General features: G+C 34.3%; 3 protein-coding genes across 4 annotated transcripts in view; 2 read left to right on the top strand and 1 right to left on the bottom strand.

The window, feature by feature from the left end:
- The first annotated feature begins 1,705 nt into the window (after positions 1-1,705).
- Positions 1,706-4,603, top strand: Lint-O (L(3)mbt interactor in ovarian somatic cells). The gene is made up of 6 exons (XM_089700714.1): positions 1,706-1,848; positions 1,962-2,210; positions 2,295-2,596; positions 2,837-3,382; positions 3,692-4,051; positions 4,388-4,603. Exons 2-6 carry the CDS (start codon positions 1,964-1,966, stop codon positions 4,532-4,534), a joined length of 1,602 nt encoding a protein of 533 aa, XP_089556840.1. The 5' UTR covers positions 1,706-1,848; positions 1,962-1,963; the 3' UTR covers positions 4,535-4,603.
- Positions 4,604-4,738: 135 nt separating this feature from the next.
- LOC149484543 (mpv17-like protein 2) lies at positions 4,739-6,606 on the bottom strand. Its single transcript, XM_089700715.1, has 3 exons — positions 6,033-6,606; positions 5,722-5,960; positions 4,739-5,403 (listed from the first exon to the last, which is right to left on the bottom strand). Exons 1-3 carry the CDS (start codon positions 6,259-6,261, stop codon positions 5,254-5,256), a joined length of 618 nt encoding a protein of 205 aa, XP_089556841.1. The 5' UTR covers positions 6,262-6,606; the 3' UTR covers positions 4,739-5,253.
- Positions 6,607-8,117: 1,511 nt separating this feature from the next.
- LOC149484542 (uncharacterized) overlaps positions 8,118-17,702 on the top strand; it is a 16,940-nt gene continuing 7,355 nt past the window's right edge. For both annotated transcript variants that reach the window (XM_089700724.1, XM_089700723.1), the window contains exons 1-7: positions 8,118-8,827; positions 9,354-9,476; positions 9,622-9,799; positions 10,031-10,185; positions 13,526-13,681; positions 16,372-16,592; positions 17,136-17,307. In XM_089700724.1, coding sequence (XP_089556850.1) covers positions 8,390-8,827; positions 9,354-9,476; positions 9,622-9,799; positions 10,031-10,185; positions 13,526-13,681; positions 16,372-16,592; positions 17,136-17,307 — 1,443 coding nt within the window. In that variant the 5' untranslated portion in view covers positions 8,118-8,389. The remainder of the gene's footprint in view (positions 8,828-9,353; positions 9,477-9,621; positions 9,800-10,030; positions 10,186-13,525; positions 13,682-16,371; positions 16,593-17,135; positions 17,308-17,702) is intronic.

The following is a 17,702-nucleotide window of genomic DNA, read 5'->3' as shown; positions in this document are numbered from 1 at the left end:
AAAATAATGTACTAAGTATTGTAAACATTGAAAAGGTCTACAGAAAAGTTCGCGATGGTATATATCTATCTCTTATGGATAACCCACAATAATTTTTTTTTGTCATTTACGTTTTACGACAAATAAATGAATAACAAATAAATAATCTATTTGCGTAATCTTTGTTACTTAAGTCCCACAAACAGGGAAAGTCTTTATATAGTTCCAGTAATTTTATTATTATGTCACGTTCGGTAACCATAACTCCCTCGGCGTTCATGTTGACGTCCTACACCGGCGGCGTTGCGAATGCGAATGAGCCAATTACCTATATTACTCTATGGAATGAGCCGATTTGGTCGGAACAAAGCTTCCAAACGTTCCAATTTGGTCGGATCGGATAGGAAGTTGGTTTGGTCGGTATCGCCGGCGTATCCGACCACGTCAAACCAATATTAATAATAATTATGTCGGGCCGACCGCTCTCTACACTTTCCGATTTGGTCGTGGTCGGATGGTTGGCACCAACCGAATCGGAGCGTCTGTAGATGCTATTAGTATTTCCCATTTATGTTCTATCCAGCAAGTATCCAGCTATCGTACTAATAGGATCTACAGACGCTCCGATTTGGTTGGTGCCAACCATCCGACCACGACCAAATCGGAAAGTGTAGAGAGCGGTCGGTCCGACATAATTATTATTAATATTGGTTTGACGTGGTCGGATGCGCCGGCGATACCGACCAAACCAACTTCCTATCCGATGCAACCAAATTGGAACGTCTGGAAGCTTTGTTCCGACCAAATCGGCTCATTCCATAGAGTAATATAGGTAATTGGCTCATTCACATTCGCAACGCCGCCGGTGTAGGACGTCAACATGAACGCCGAGGGAGTTACGGTCACCGAACGTGACATATTAATAAAATTGCTGGAACTATATAAAGACTTTCCTTGTTTGTGGGACTTAAGTAACAAAGATTACGCAAATAGAGATGCCAGAAATCAAGCGTATTTTATTATGTTAGAAGTATTAAAACAAATTGACAGTGCGGCTACATTAAAAACCTTAAAAAATAAGTTGTAAGAGCCGCATATGACTGTAATTTTCTCTATTTCTATAGTAGAATTTAGCCCATTCTCTTCGTACTATGGTCAACTGACATATTACTCTATGGTCAACTGACAGCTGGAAGGCCAACCGTCGGACAATCTGTAGCAATGTTGGAATGGTTGCCTTGTCGGTTCCGATATGGTTGGCACCAACCAAATCGGAGCGTCTGTAGATGCAATTACACGTAGTATATTATTATGTCTGTGGTACTTACCTATTGACTATTGTATAGTTCTCTCATCTCTGTTCTCTGTTCTACCTACTTTCAAGTTTCAACTACCTGTGTCTCAGCTTGTGGTATTCAATATTCATAATAATTACATTTGCATTTCACAGTTTTAATTTGTGTATGTAAGTAGTGCAGTGGTATCAAAAAATATTATATGTAGTTCATGAAATTTTTCCCTGAATTTTAAACTGTGCTTGAAAATTGTGCAAAAATATTATTCTTATTAGGTATATTAAAATCTAAGGGGCTGCACTTTTCATCGAGTAATAAATGATTAATTATTTTTTATTTTTATTTTTAGGTGGAAATGAAACTTTGTGACTACTCCAATCTTACAATAAGCTTACAATACATTATACTCATTGGACTACTCGCACAAAACTGTGCGAGGTTGCATTGCAAACAATAATTTTTAAAAGTTTATGAATAAATTTAATCTTTGTAATAGATATATCACATTATTTTGGCATTTTCGGTGTATGTATACGGAAAGGATATTCAAATTCATCGGCATGATTTTAAATAGGTAGGTACTTAATATCTAATTAAAATTAAATTTCAATATTAAAATTTGGTAAATGTTTATTTCACAGAACAGTAATTATAATATGTTTCATATTATAAAACCTCTTTTTTCAGAAATGTCAGAGATAAAGTATAAAAATCAAATTTTAGCCGCAATTGATCATTTACGTGCTCGGAAATCGCGACCAGACATAAGCAGAATTTGCAAATTTATGCTCAAATGTTACAAAGTAGCACCTAAGGATACGAAAGCTGATTTAAAACGTTGCTTAAAAGAAAAAAGTATTTATAAAGTAGACTACAAAGATAATGTAAGCTATAGGAACGCAGCAAAGTGGAGAAAAAAAACATCAAAAAACCATAGTAAGTTTCACAAGTAAAAATAATACACATACAATTATTTACAGTGTTAAAAATTTATAATTTAACCTTCTTTCTTTATTATAGCAATGAGTAGTTCAGCCATAGCATCAAACGAAAGAAGAATAATAACATCAGCAATTGCTACATTAATTTACCAAGATCAGAGTTATTTGGAAAATGGTATTGCTTTTGATGAATTAGTTAAAGTAGCTGCATCCCAAGATCCTAGATATTCCAAGAAACACCTTGAATCTATCATAAATAAAGAGCTTTCTTCTGGGAGTCTTGTGAAATTACCAAATGGGGCCCTCGCATTGGGTCCAGCAGATCATGATGGAGACAGTTCTGATAGTTTTAAATTTGAGTATAACGACTGCAATACAAAAGTAAGTTATTTACCTTCAAATATTTATTGTCTTATCTATTTTATTTAACCTACCCTCCCAAAAATGTAATTAAAGCAATTTGTTGATATTTTCTAACTTAATATATTTCTTCAGTATGTATACCTTCCGGTTTTGAATGAAAACTTAAAAAGGATATAAGTAATAAAAGTTTAATAAATCTGAAATTCAATATAACTTATTTTACACATCTTTACATATATGCATATTTATTATTTTCAGATGACATCATCAGCAAACTCATCATGTAGATCGTCTCCACAAAGAAGCCGCGGTAGACCCAAGAAACGAGCAGGTGAATCAAATACAAAGAGTTCAAATTCCAGTCAAAATGCAGGCGTAAGAGTTGGCGAAAGGAGGAAAATGGCTAAAAAAGTATTTGATCCGTCTGATAACAATGTTCCAAGTAAACGAAAAAGAGGAAGGCCTGTAGGTTCGTTAAACAAAAGCACAATAAAGAGGAGGTTGATGATTGCTGGCAAAGTGGACAAAGAGGGTACGCCAATATCAGAAGGTCAACAATCCCTGGATGGTAGTGCAGATGAAATGGATCGTGATGATCATGAGACATCTGGTGTATGTTCAGTGTGCTTGGTACAAAAGCCACGAGGCTCTAATGACAGACTCGTTGAGTGCAGGGATTGTAATAACAAGGCCCATCTATCCTGCCTTCAATCTGGTTCTGGTATTCTTAAACCAAGACCAGATAATACATGGCAGTGTCCACATTGTAAAACTTGTGTGGTCTGCTGTGAAACAAATGATGCTGTAAGTATTATATCATTTTTTACAATTATAAAATATAATAAAATTGGAAGACATTCTGATACCTATCTTATGAGCAACAATTTTTAATTAAAATTATTTTAGGAAATATCTATCTCAAATTAAATGCACATTAGCAAATCCACAGGCAGGGCAGAAACCTATTTCTTATAATTACAACTTTTTTAATTAACTAATGTTAATTAAAAAAGTAGTGTTAAAATTGAAACAGGCTTCATTTTTAGATAATCTCTGAGTTGATTCAGAATAATTATTGCATATACATAATCATTTACTTGTTTTTATTTTCAGGGTATATTAACTGTTTGTAACATATGTTCAGATGCATATCATTCATTATGCCACTCGCCCCGAATACCAGAGAGGTTAAAAGCTTGGGATCAATGGGAATGTTGCAATTGTTTAGACACACGACCACAACTAGTTGACCCACCAGTTATAATACCAAATAATAATGAATACAGCACAAAGAATACACCAACGGTAGATCCATTTTTAAAACCACATGAATTGGATAGGGGTGCGGCAAAAATAATAGATGATGGTACCATAGATCCAAGTATACCAGACATAAGCAATTGGAATGTGGATGATGTTTATGATTATTTTATGGAACATTTGTCTGAGGCTGCACCTATTTTGAGAGATCAGGTATGTGTGGCAATGTTTTAACCAACTGTGTGTAATGGCTTTTTCTCAGTTGAGGTTTACAAAATATCTGCTAGTAATTATTGTCCATGTGAACAAGATATCAACCATTGTATGCCACAGTACTTATTTGCCATTGTCTTTTGTAAAATTAGTGAACATTTAATATTATAAAAAGTCTTTAATTTATTGTAAACTTATTTCACCTTATATACTTTGAAATAAGTACACAAAGGTACAAAAGAATTATAAATAAAATATTTGAATAAGACTTCATAACTAACTATTTAACTTAAAATCTAGAAAGTATGAATAAGGGAAAAATAATTTTCTTTACAGGAATTTGATGGTCAGGCACTGAGTATGGCGCGAAGAGCTGATATAGTCAGAGGTTTGGGACTTCCACTTGGCCCTGCACTTGCATTATATCGCATTGTAGTTAAATTACAGACAAGGAAAGATGACTGGCGAATGTGTTGGGGATAAACACCATGTTTACATTGATGTTACCTTTGATGTACTTATTGCATTTTAAATTAAATATTTAAGAATTGAGATATTTGTTATTATTGGTATCATTTATTATTATAAATATAAGCAATGTTAAGTAACATAATTATTATGTATGATGAAATGGTAATTCTAAAGGTGTTATATTTAAAATAAGTTTGACATAGTAGATCTTTCTTCACCCATTAAAGAAAAAATGTATTTTTAAAAACATTTTATTTTACAGAAATATGTAGGTATATGCTTAAGCTAATAAGAAAATAAATAATACTTTACTCAATTTGTACTGCTTTGAAGTTGGCTTTATTAGCAAGGCCATTTTGATCAAGTCAAGATAATTTCAAGGTTGAAGTAAAGCAATTAACATTTTACATAGTTATGTTTCCAGTCACACTAAAACACTTCTTAATTCTTTTGTTAACAATTCATTAGACTATTGAATTTGAATGTAGTTATGATGTAAAATATACTTTTACATTTCATTACAAAAGTAAAATCTTAATTGATGTGTAAAAAAAACAATAATTTTTATGAATAAAAAAACATTCAATAAATATTCCATAATTGATATAACGAAAAAAACCTATTTCATATTACAACTCGGTAAATAAATAATATTCTATATTTGAGCTATACCTGTTCCTCGTCACAAATAATAATACTAAAAAAGTTTAATACTAGAAAATTTTCGAATGTCAGATCTTTTTCGGTTGATCATAATGTTTCATAAATGATAGAAAAACATTATAAACCATAGTAGCAATATTTATATAAAATACCCTGTATTGTGTTGGCAAATAATAAAAGTTTATGAACTGAATGGGAGGCCAAAATAAGCAGTCACCCTGAAACAAAGAAATGCATTTTTAATAATATAATTTGAATGAATGCCAATCTTTATATATAAAAATGAATCGCAAAATGTGTTGGTAAGCGCATAACTCGAGAACGGCTGAACCGATTTCGATAATTCTTTTTTTATTATAGTCCTTGAAGTACGATGATGGTTCTTATGTAGAGAAAAGGTAAACATGTACCACGGGCGAAGCCGGGGCGGACCGCTAGTTCAATATAATAATGTTACTTAAAATTTTAAGACTAAGATTCTTCAGTAAACAATAATTTCCATATTTCTAATGAATATTGGAGTGAACACAACTTACAATATATACATATGCCATTTTTTCTTTGATTTCTTCTGTGCTTTCTGAAATTTTCTTCCCCTCTAAAAAACCCAGGCCATAAAAGAAACACAAAATTGTAGCTGGCGAAGCTAATAACTGGTCATTTAATATCTTTTTTCCCACTGTTTTTAAGTCAGTATGAGGTAGAAACTTATCCAAATAAATATAGTAGAAATGATGTAGAGGACCCATGCATGTCCCAATTATAAACATTCTTGCTGAAAAACAATCAGGATATATTATTGAACATATATATAAAAATTTCAGTACTGTTCAAAAATAATATTTACCAGTTCTTGCCCAGTCATATCTTGAGGGCAATAAATTTCCATGAAATTCAATTTCTTGTTGAATTAAATCTCCCAATACCATAAACCCCCCTGATGTGATACTGTTCGTAAAAAGAAGATTCTTTTTAAAAAAGAAATGGACCCCCCTGTTAAAAGTTGATTTCCCTCTACTTTGAACTTTGAATAAGTTCACCACTTGGCTGATTTTAAACCCTCTTGATGTAATCATTTTTTCTGTATTTATAAAGTTTTTTGTACGTATTATGCAATAAATGCTTAACGCTTAAATGCTATATATAGTTTCTGAAGAACAATATTTGACCTTAAGATATTTTGTTATGGGAATTTAGTTAAATTTATGTAAAAATATAACTATGTGCACTTCATATTTCACAACAATTTATGAAGAACTTTCCTTCCGATTTTATAACAGCATTAAACTGAATAATCTCATCGAGTTTTATTTCCAGTTTTTAATACGGAAACTACAAATACGCGCTTTCCTTTCAAATATTTTTTGAATTTCATTTCGGAAAAGTAAGGTTGTCATCTGCCAATTTTCATGTATGTCACTGTCAACACTGTCAATAGTCAGCTGTTTAAACTATAGTTGCTGCCACAGAGCAAGTATTTGGTTGCTGCTTTTTGAGTTTTTCTTTTTCTACAATATAGGAAAAAATCACTTATAAAAAACAACGCATACAACAAATATACAACAAACATAAAATAAAACGTTTTTAAGCGTTAACTTCGTACCTAGACTGAAACAAATCTCGCGGAGGACGCAGGACGCGATTTGCTTCTCAAACAATTGCAACTGCAATGGCCCGGCAAAATCTAACTGGAATTCTTTAAGATTTTTGGAAATAGTGTTGAATAATGATTACAATAATTTGATAATTTTTTCAAGTGCGTATATTATATTTTTTTATATTCCTGATAACTTGAGATTATTTTTGAGTTACGGCTAAAATCGCACAAATACCAACAAAATCTCAGTTTCGACATCAGAAGACATGTTTTTCTTCCGAAATTCGACGTGAGCCATTACGAGTTCACACATTCATTTAATTCATTTTCCCTTCGAATTTTTATAAATTAATTATGTGATTACAGTACTCCAAAATTAATAATGCGCATGCATATCTTCGCTAATTATCGAGTTTCAAGATACACCCGAATCACCCAAAATCATTGAATCGTAAGTGCCCAACACAATGCACTTGCATCATGCACCTTGTTCGAAAGAAATAGGAGTCAATTCAGAGTCATACACAATCGAAAACAATTCGGGCGATAGGTGACGGTAGCCTGTCAGTCAAAAAATTCAAAAATCCATCAGTCGTCTTCATATTATATTGGTGGTGACTGGTGACCGCACGTATTATCTCTGTATGGAATTATATAGAGCTGCTGTTACATACCATTCTTAGTTTTGTTTCAAATTTGAATTTTCCGGTAAAATGATTATTTACACAGGTAGCAGATAGCAGTGGGGAAAATGAAAATTAATAAGAGCTTAATGAAAGTTCTGATCATTATACGATATCAGAAATAGAGATAATCCCAGATTCTGTAAATTATTTGGACTGAGATTTTAATGATTAGATTTCACAATTTAAATATAAACCAGTGTTTGAAAATCATTTTTTTAAATATAAACTTTGTCTTATTTTAACCTTCCATACATCCATCATTACGCCAGCTTCAGTAAGAAACTTTAATATGTAGTTCGAAGTATAGAATTTTCCAAGTAAATCAATACAACAAATATATATTCGCAATCGTGTGGCTCCTATTAACTTACATTGAATTATCGAAACAAATTTCTTTACTTATCTCTTTTGCCATAAAATCACAATAAAACTCATAATTCTTATAAAAGAAAATACATTGAACCACTCTATCTACATATCGTCTTCGGAGGCTCAGTTGCCGAACAGTCACGAATTTTTCTATGCGCATTATTAGTTTGGGATATTCAACCAATTGAATTATCTGTGGCTATGACCACCCTGTCATATTTTCAGTTTTGATCTCATTTTGATCGCTTTGTGTTTGTCAACTGTCAATTGATAAGTATTGGTTCTGTATTGTGAAACAAACGTCAATAAAATCGCGAAACTCCAAAATTTAATTTGTAATTGATCGGAATTCGGAACCAAACATACCTTACATTTATTGTTATTGAAATTGAAAGAAAATTATCATCTGCATGTGTTCCATTTAAAAATTAATTATGGACCATAGTTACCGAGAATTGTATTACCAAATGTTTATTTTCACCAGTAGCGTAATATAATACCGAAACAAGTTTATATGCGCATTGATATTATACAAATTAGAATACGTGAAAAATGTCTCAACAAAATGATAACTTGGATTTTTCCGGCTTATTTAAATTGGACGTATTGGTGCATCTTGATATTGTAAATCATAGTTTTTATGAAGTGGGTTTGAAAAAGTTCCTTGCTTTTTCTAGTGACAAAGAGTTGATGTTTTTATATATTAACCCGCAATCTGAGAGATTTGATAATGTTTATGATTGGGATTTCGTCGACAATCCAGTTTATTGCATGTGCTTTGAACCAAGTGGTACTTGGGTATTTATTGTGAGTGATCAAAAGGTATTACTCGTACCATTTCTGCCACTCTTCATACCGCAAAATACGTTTGACTGCAAGTGGTCACTGTCTAGTGTGACTGTGCTACCTCTTGCTGAAATTCCTCAACCAACATCAGTTGTGTGGTGGCTTACTAAAGAGTCAGAAAATATAATAGTAATTGGATCCAAGGTAAGCCTGATTTTGTAAGTTTTCTGTCAAAGTTTGGAAAAATTAATCTTGTTAAGACTAAGATTAAGAATTGGTAGGTATGATGGCTTGAAAATATGTACTTCTTTATAAATTTATATTAATGTGTACTTCACCCAAACATAATATATTTATTTATTCAAAACAGCTTATTAAAAAAAAATATTTCACTGAGCAGGCAAATTGTTCTTTAACCCATTGAGCCCCAAACGGCCCGATCGGTCCACGACACAATAGAATTTCTATTGTGTCTGTGATTCCGAGGCCTGATGTATTAATATTAAAATTTATTTGCACATTATTTAAAGTATCACAGAAAATATTATATTAAACTAGCGGTCCGCCCCGGCTTCGCCCGTGGTACATATGAAAAATAGATGTTGGCCGATTCTCAGACTTACCCGATATGCACAGAAAATTTCATGAGAATCGGTCCACCCATTTCGGAGGAGTATGCAGACTAACATTGTGACACGAGAATTTAATATATAAGATTTTTTTTTTTCAGAATGGAACTATAATTTTTTACTCCTTAGAATCTCAGAGTATTGTTGGTGAAACAAAGGTAAATGGTGAAATCAATGAATTACAGATGTGTTTTGATGACTCCTTAGACTTATTAGCTTTGTTGGTGAGTAAAAATAATGTTTTATTTCTTTAAAATGGTTATTAAATTCTCTGTAAAATAGTTAAAGTATCATTGTCTGTTTTTACATAAATTGAAATATGATATAAACATTAAAATAATTATTGCACGTTTTGTTTTGTTTTCTTAGATATCCAAAGGCCCCTCCCAACAATGGAAATTAGTTCTTGAACATAGGTCATATGGATATAACTGGCTTACACAAATAAGAGCTCAAAATGATAGAGATAAGAAGGAAAGCTTTATGTCATATATTAGACAACTGTCTAAGGATAAAATAACTTTGTTGATACAGGGTGGTTCAAAAGGTAATCAATAATCATCAATTTGTAATTATTTTTAATTTGAATATTTGTATTAATTTTAATAAGAAGCACATCAAGCAAATTTTGTTCTGCCCAAAACTTTATAATTTTAAAACTAAACTGGAAAATTACTGTAAGTGCTCATGAGATATAAATGGTATGGTAGAGGCTCATCCAATTTTGCATATTTTTTTGCAATCTGCAATTTTTGCATCTGAAAATGTTTGTTTACAGATGAAAATAAAACACAAACAGTTGAATATGTACTCAAACCAACTGAATACTTGCCAATGTTCAGAAAAGGATCAAATAATTGGGCATTAACATCACAGTATGTGAATGGTCGTCACTTTTTAACTGCTTTTGAACTTAATGAAGGCACTCTTATTGTAAGTAATTTTTGTATTTATTATATTAGGAATTTTTTTTAGATTAAAACTATAGTACTTTATAAATTTATGTAGTAGTAATTTTATACAACAATTATAGTACTACTATAATTTTATGTAGTAGTAATTTTATACATCAACCTAGATTAAGTGTAGACAGACAATCTAGCCCTAAGCTAGATTTAAACTAGTATATAAGACAACAGCTAAGCAGTCTTTTTCCATTGTGCATCAAAATATTCAAGGCTTGGCTAGCAAATTGTTAGAAATAGAATTGTTTCTGAATGATAACAATATTAAAATATTTTGTGTAACAGAACATTGGCTTAAACAATGTCAGTCGTTAGTAAATATTGAAAATTACAAATTAAAAAGTATATACTTTAGGACACAGGCTATTCACGGAGGTTCTGTTATTTTTGTACATGATAGTGTAAAATGTAAAGAACGAACTGACATTGTTAGTCTTTCTGTAGAACGGACCATTGAACTGTCCTGTGTGGAGCTGGAGCGTTATATTATTGTTTGCGTTTATAGACCCCCTTCCAGTGACTATAATATGTTTGAGACAGTCATGGAAGAAATATTAAAGCGTCTAGGCAGGAGTAAAAAAAAAGTTATAGTATGTGGTGATTTTAATATTGATTTACTCTTACAAACACAAACGGCTACACGAATTGTTAATTTATTTCAGTCATTTAATCTATATAAACTTTTTAACGAACCCACACGAATAACAACTACTTCTGCAACCTGTATTGATAATATATACTGTGACTGCATCTGTTTAGAGAAAAATATTCTCAATACATTGACTTCGGATCACTGTGGCCAGAAAGTAGTTTTTGAATGGGATTGCATACCTACATTTAAAAGGATTAATGTTAGGCCTATAACTAAAAAAGGCATTAATAAGTTTAGGAATAATATTAATAAAAACCTGCCCGTACTAAATGATCAATCCTTTCCTAATAGTCCTTGTGAAATGTTTAATAATCTTTTTAATTTAGTACATAATGAATTTGAAAAAATATTTAAAGTTAAATCTTTAAATATTACCAAGGATTTACCATTTAGTAAATGGGCGACAGCTAGTATACATAGGTGCAGGAACATTCTTTATGAATTATATGGTATGAAGCAATATAATAAAGACCCATCTTTTCTTAGTTATGTTAGAAATTACTCAAAAATTTTTAAAAAAGTTTGTTTTACTGCAAAGCGATTATATATCAAAGAAAAAATACGCGACTCTGATAATAAAGTTAAAACAGTTTGGTCAATTATTAATGGTGAAATGGGTAACAGCAAATCAAGTAATACCATAAAACTTGTAAATAATGACAGGGTTATTGACAAAAGTGCTGATGTTGCTCTTGCTTTTGAAGAATTCTTCAGTAGTGTCCCTGCTACTATTACTAATAGTTTAAATTCGTCTTCAGCACTTGCAGAAACCTTTTTGAGGGACCATGTTGCGGGGTGTAGTACATTATTTGAATTACGACACGTAACTGCTAGTGATATTGTTACTGCCTTTAAGACGCTTAATCTAAAAAATACTTGTGATCTTTGGGGAATGTCCGTAAATCTAGTTAATAATATAATAGAAAATATTGCGAAAAATTTAGCTTTCATATTTAATAAGTGTTGTGACTATGGTACATTTCCTAATTTACTAAAGCTTAGTAAAGTTATACCTCTATTTAAGAAGGGCGATCAAGAAGACTGTAACAATTATAGACCTATCTCTATTTTACCAACATTAAGTAAGGTATTCGAGAAGTTAATTTTAAACCAATTGAGTAGTCATTTTGCATCTAATAATTTACTGCACACCAAACAGTTTGGTTTCACAAAGGGGCGCTCAACCACAGATGCTGGAGTTGCACTTCTAACACATATATATAAAGCATGGGAAAACTCAAAAAATGCTCTGGGGATTTTTTGTGACCTCTCCAAGGCATTTGACTGCGTTGAACATTGTACTTTGTTACGTAAACTTAATCACTATGGAATTAAAGGAAAAGCCCAGAACCTCATAGCGTCATACCTGCATGATAGGATACAGACTGTAGTTGTTAATGGAGAACGTTCTAGCGGTGCGTCAATTAACATTGGTGTTCCACAGGGGTCAATTTTAGGTCCCTTCTTGTTCTTGGTATATATCAATGATCTTCCCTTTTATTTGCAGGATAGGTGTGAAATAGTTCTGTTTGCAGATGATACCTCATTAATTTTTAATGTGGATAGGCATAACCCAAATGTTGACGAAGTGAACAGTGCTCTTTTACACATATCTAAATGGTTTACTGCCAATAATTTATTATTAAATGCCAAAAAAACCACTTGTGTTGAATTTTTACTTCCTAATGTAAAAAAGGTGAACAGAGATATTACCTTGAACGGGGAGGTATTGCATCCTACTGAGTCTACTGTATTTCTAGGGTTAACATTGGACGAGAAACTACAGTGGGGAGCCCATGTCAACACCGCTGCAGGTAAGCTCAGTTCAGCTGCATATGCAGTCCGAAAAATAAGGCATCTCACCGATGAAGATACAGCTAGATTGGTTTATTTCAGCTACTTTCATAGCATTATGTCCTATGGAATTCTACTGTGGGGCAAGGCTGCAGATATAGAATCTATATTTATATTACAGAAAAGAGCCATTCGCTCTATATATAATTTACGTGCTCGGGACTCACTAAGAGATCATTTTAAGAATACTGGTATCCTTACTGTACCATCACAGTATATATTTAATAATATTTTGCATGTACACAAAAGCTCCGACATACACACAAGAGTAGGAGATAGACACGATTATGGCACAAGGAACAGGAATAGAATTGAAATGCCATTTTTCCGATTAGCTAAAGTTAAAAATTCATTTATGGGTCAAGGTATACGCTTATATAATAAAATTCCTCACAATATTAAAGAGTTTAGTAGTTCTAAATTTAAAACTTATATAAAAAATGTACTAGTTCAGAGAGCGTACTACAGTATTCAGGAATATATGGACGATAAAGACCCATGGAGGGTTGTCGCGTAAAAACCACAGGACAGTTCTTTGGCATATTATGATATATTATTATGTAGTTAGATATAAGTTACATATTATGTAATATTGACATGATTTAAAAGAGCAACTATGGAGTTTCTTGCCGATTCTTCTCCATAGATACTGCTTTCCGAATCGGTGGTAAATGTTAAAAATACTTATGTAATGACGATTCGAAAGTGCTACTAAATAGTAGTCTAATTGAATAAATGAATGTTTGAGTTTTTTTGAGTATTGGTAATAATTTAGTTCTAATCAAATGTTTTTTCTTTAAAGCTTGAAAGTCCTGCTGAAGACGTTGCTTCTCGAACTCTGAGACCACTAATAAAAAAAGATGGTCAGTATATTCAGGGTTTATGGTCACAAAGGCTTCTTTATTTGATACGAAAAAATGAATTGGAGGTGCACAGCGCTAACTTTTCAGTTATTCAAGTAAGTTTTTTGCATGACCATTACTTTACATGACATGAGTAATAAATATTTTTTTTTTATCATCTGCAATCAGTCAATTGACTATGTGCAGATAAAGTAATAAATATGTATAAACATTTTTTCGTTTTTCAGAAAATAATGCAGTAGCTAAAATAGTAATGTAAATTTTTTTTTTTTTTTTTTTTTTTTTTTTTTTGCTATAGTGATCTGCAATCAGTCGCAAGACTTTTATCAGATGAGGTGACTTAAGATTATGTAGGCGAAGAGACCAGCGTCTCGTCTGCCTTCTAGAATACATCCTTCCTTTTCAGCCTTTTGGCCGTAACGGAAGGGTTTACGAGGTCATGGGCCAGGGGATTGGGGTGACACGATAGGCGCTCAGCATATCTCTTTTTAAGTTTCTCGATCTCAGCTTGTACGGTCGGAACATTCAAATATTCATGAATCTCCACATTTTTGGAAAACCAGGGGGCGCTTGTGATGGTACGCAGAATGTGATTCTGAATACGCTGAATGCACATTATGTTGCTGTTACTTGCGGTTCCCCACAGTGGAGCGCCATAGGTCCAGATAGGCTTCAAGACGGTGTTGTAGATCAGGAGCTTGTTATCCACGGATAGAACAGAGTTTCTTCCCATAAGCCAATACAGGTTACGGAACTTGTGGTTAATTTCATCTCTTTTCTTTTTGATGTGGAAGGCCCAGGTGAGTCTTCGGTCCAGGTTGAATCCTAAGTATTTGACATATTCACTATCCGTCAGCACATCATCACCAAATTTGACTGGAGGGCAGTTACCTCTCCTTAAGCTAAATGTAATGTGGTGTGACTTCTGAGCACTTGCACGGATGCGCCACTTACTCATCCATTCATAGGTTACATCAAGAATGCGCTGAAGCTTATTACTTGCCGCTATTGGAAGATCATCTCTAGCAAGGTAGGCTACATCATCTGCGTATGTTGCTACAGTTACGTCACTAGCTACAGGTAGATCAGCAGTGAATATGTTGTACAGAACTGGGCCGAGAACAGAGCCCTGCGGAACGCCGGCATTAATTTGGCGAAGTGAAGATCTGTCGTCTCTCTGTTTCACTCGAAAGAGTCTCCCTTCAAGGTAGGACTGGATGATAAGGAAAAGAGAATGGGGAAGTTTATCCTTCACTTTGCACATTAAACCCCTGTGCCATACTCTGTCGAACGCTTGTTGGACATCCAGAAATGCCGCCGAGCAGAATTGGTTCCTTTCAAAGCAGCGTCTGATCTCTTGGTGGACTCGGTGCATCTGCTCTATGGTGGAGTGTTGCTTTCGAAAACCAAATTGGTGTGTGGGGACAAGATCACAATTGTCCATATGCTCCTTCAAGCGTAACAGAAATATCTTCTCCCATAGCTTAGAGAGAACCGGTGTCAAGCTTATGGGACGGTAAGAAGCAGCCTCGTGGGGAGATTTTCCAGGTTTGTGGATCATGATAATTTCCGAAACTTTCCATACCTTCGGAAAATATGACAATCTGAAAGTCGCATTGAAGAGGGAAGCAAGAAATGTGATGCACTTGCGAGGTAAGTTTTTTAAAAGTTTTGGAGTGATTAAATCAAATCCAGGAGCCTTGTTTGAATTTAGTCTTCTAATTTCGCAAGCGATTTCTTTAGGTGAAGTGGGTTTAAGTGGTAAGCAGAGCTGAAGATCCTGATTGAGTATATCGTTCACATCAGATTCATCGCCACCATCATTCGGCTTGAAGACATTTTCCAGATGATTTGCGAAAACTTCTGCTTTTTCAGCGTCGGTTCGTGCCCATGAATTTGGAGACTTAATGGGATGCAGATGTTCTTGTGGCTTTTTGTTTGTTTTGATGGCCTTCCAAAGCGAAGCATCACCCTTTCCTTGTGGAGACATTCTTTCTATGGTATTCCGGAAGATAGAGTTTGCAGATTCAAGTAGTAGCTGCTTCAATTGTTTTGCAGCTTTGTTGAAGGCAGTCTTATCGGTAGGATGGTGTGATTGCTGCCAGATTCGTCGTAATCGTCGTTTCTCTGCTAGTTTTGCCTTGATGACTGAAGATTGGGGTGAAGTCAATGGGGGATTTGTAATGTAAGGTGAGTGTTTCCATGAAGAAACCTGGATCAGGTTTGTAAAGGACTCACAAGCGTTGTCAACATCTTCTGGGGTCTTCAAGGGAATGTTAAGCTTGATATTTTCCTCCAAGAAGTTACGGAACCCTTGCCAGTCAGTTTTGCGATTATGCAAGGCATCAGGTGGCTCGACGTGAGTGACTGAGGAACTTAAGGTAAGAATAACCGGCGTATGATCAGACGAACCATCGAGACTCGATTCTACGGAGGTGTAAAGATGGCTGACTCCCTTAGTAACGAAGAAGTCTAGCAGGTCTGGGGACTTGTTACGATCAGTTGGCCAGCTTGTTGGTTCGCCGGGTAGATATGGGAGTAAGATGGTTAGCATCCAGACAGCTTTTAAGTGAACGGCCTCTAGGTAAAGAAATGCGAGAACCCCAGTACGTGTGCTTAGCATTCCAATCCCCTCCAGATATAAATTTGTTGCCTAGTCGGGAAAAGTAGTTGTCAAACATTTGTGTAGTGATTTTATGTTTGGGTGGGCAGTATATCGCAGACAGCGTAATGTCACCCGCTCGATCATGTAGCTGGATATTGTAATGTAAATATATTTTTCCAGGGAGAAGCCTTACTAGGTATGAAGCGTGATTTCTCAGAGTTATGGGCGGCGGAATTAATTGGCGATGTTCAGAAGGCCTATCTCATGGCAGCTAAAGAGCCATCGTCTACAAACTCGGGTTGGCGGGAACCAACATTCTTATGTGACCTGCAGCTACCAAGGTTTATTTTGGAACCATGCTTGGTGATAACTTCATGCGGAGCATATATTTTAAATACTGTGTAAGTTTATTTATATTGTAGAAACAACAATGCATTGCCAAGTTTAACATTTTTAATCTGACTTTTTTTGTTCGGTTTTTTTTTACCCTTGTTTGATTTAACTTGAATTTTAAACATCAATGAAAAGTTAAGACAAAAGATTAGAGCTACACAATGTTTTAGTTGTACAATTGCTGCAAATAAGGTAATTAAGATAGAAACAATATTATGTCGCCGTAACTATAAATTATAAACCGTCATCCTAAAGTAATTTGGGATCAACAAGTGAAGTCCCATGTCCCCTAGTGGGGACATGGGCAGACATAAGGGGCAGATGCATTATACATCTGTTTCACTGATCGGTTTTCTTTAGGGACAAGTAGGTGATCAGCCTTCTGTGCCCTGCCAGACCGAGACATTTTTTTTTTCTTCGTCTCCACCGGGAATCGAACCCAGAACCCCTCGGTTCTACGCTCACGCGTCAACCACTGTACCAAGGAGGCGGTCAAGAGGGATCAACAAAGTATATAATAAATTGACACAGTATGTAATTACACATTTCAGTTGCGAACCATGCGAATGGCTAGTCGGTCTCATAATGCGGGGAGGTGTTGGTGCGGAGTTATCTGCCGCGGCACTAGCTGCCCCTGTGCCCACTTTGCTCAGAGCCGCTGCAGATATGCTCATGTCTAGGGGCAAGATTGCCCCCGCGCAGTATTTGTACTCTTTGTCTCAGGTGTGTTATCCATACTAATATTATAAATGCGAAAGTAACTCTGTCTGTCTGTCTGTTACTCAATCACGCCTTAACTACTGAACCAATTTGCATGAAATTTGGTATAGAGATATTTTGATACCCAAGAAAGGACATAGGCTACTTTTTACCCCGGGACATATGATTTTATCCCGGAAATCCCACGGGAACAGGAACTATGCGGGTTTTTCTTTTACTGCGCGGGCGAAGCTGCGGGTGGAAAGCTAGTTATTCATAAGTTATGTTTAACTTATTCCTTTTCGTTTGCTAGCATCTATTTGTGATTCTTACATTTTCGAAATATTCCCTAATTGTTGAAAAACTTTTCTTATTGTTAGTCATATTTTTTATTTCTTTTAGATGTTTAATGTATTAAA

The sequence above is a fragment of the Colias philodice genome, chromosome 11, assembly GCF_061535455.1.
Source record: "Colias philodice isolate Cphi_HAF_F1 chromosome 11, ilColPhil1 Martin Lab GWU primary, whole genome shotgun sequence".
Lineage (NCBI taxonomy): Eukaryota > Metazoa > Arthropoda > Insecta > Lepidoptera > Pieridae > Colias > Colias philodice.
Note: the sequence above shows the minus strand (reverse complement) of the source record. Positions and strands in the feature narration are given on the sequence as shown.

Excerpts from the sequence above, each read along its gene's own strand:
- LOC149484543 (XM_089700715.1), bottom strand. The coding sequence starts at position 6,261 with ATGATTACATCAAGAGGGTTTAAAATCAGCCAAGTGGTGAACTTATTC. Across the intron at positions 5,961-6,032 it reads ATATGACTGGGCAAGAACTG|CAAGAATGTTTATAATTGGG; the intron begins GTAAATATTATT and ends ATTGTTTTTCAG. Across the intron at positions 5,404-5,721 it reads AAATGGCATATGTATATATT|GGTGACTGCTTATTTTGGCC; the intron begins GTAAGTTGTGTT and ends TCTTTGTTTCAG.
- Lint-O (XM_089700714.1), top strand. The coding sequence starts at position 1,964 with ATGTCAGAGATAAAGTATAAAAATCAAATTTTAGCCGCAATTGATCAT. Across the intron at positions 2,597-2,836 it reads ATAACGACTGCAATACAAAA|ATGACATCATCAGCAAACTC; the intron begins GTAAGTTATTTA and ends TATTATTTTCAG. Across the intron at positions 4,052-4,387 it reads CACCTATTTTGAGAGATCAG|GAATTTGATGGTCAGGCACT; the intron begins GTATGTGTGGCA and ends TTTTCTTTACAG.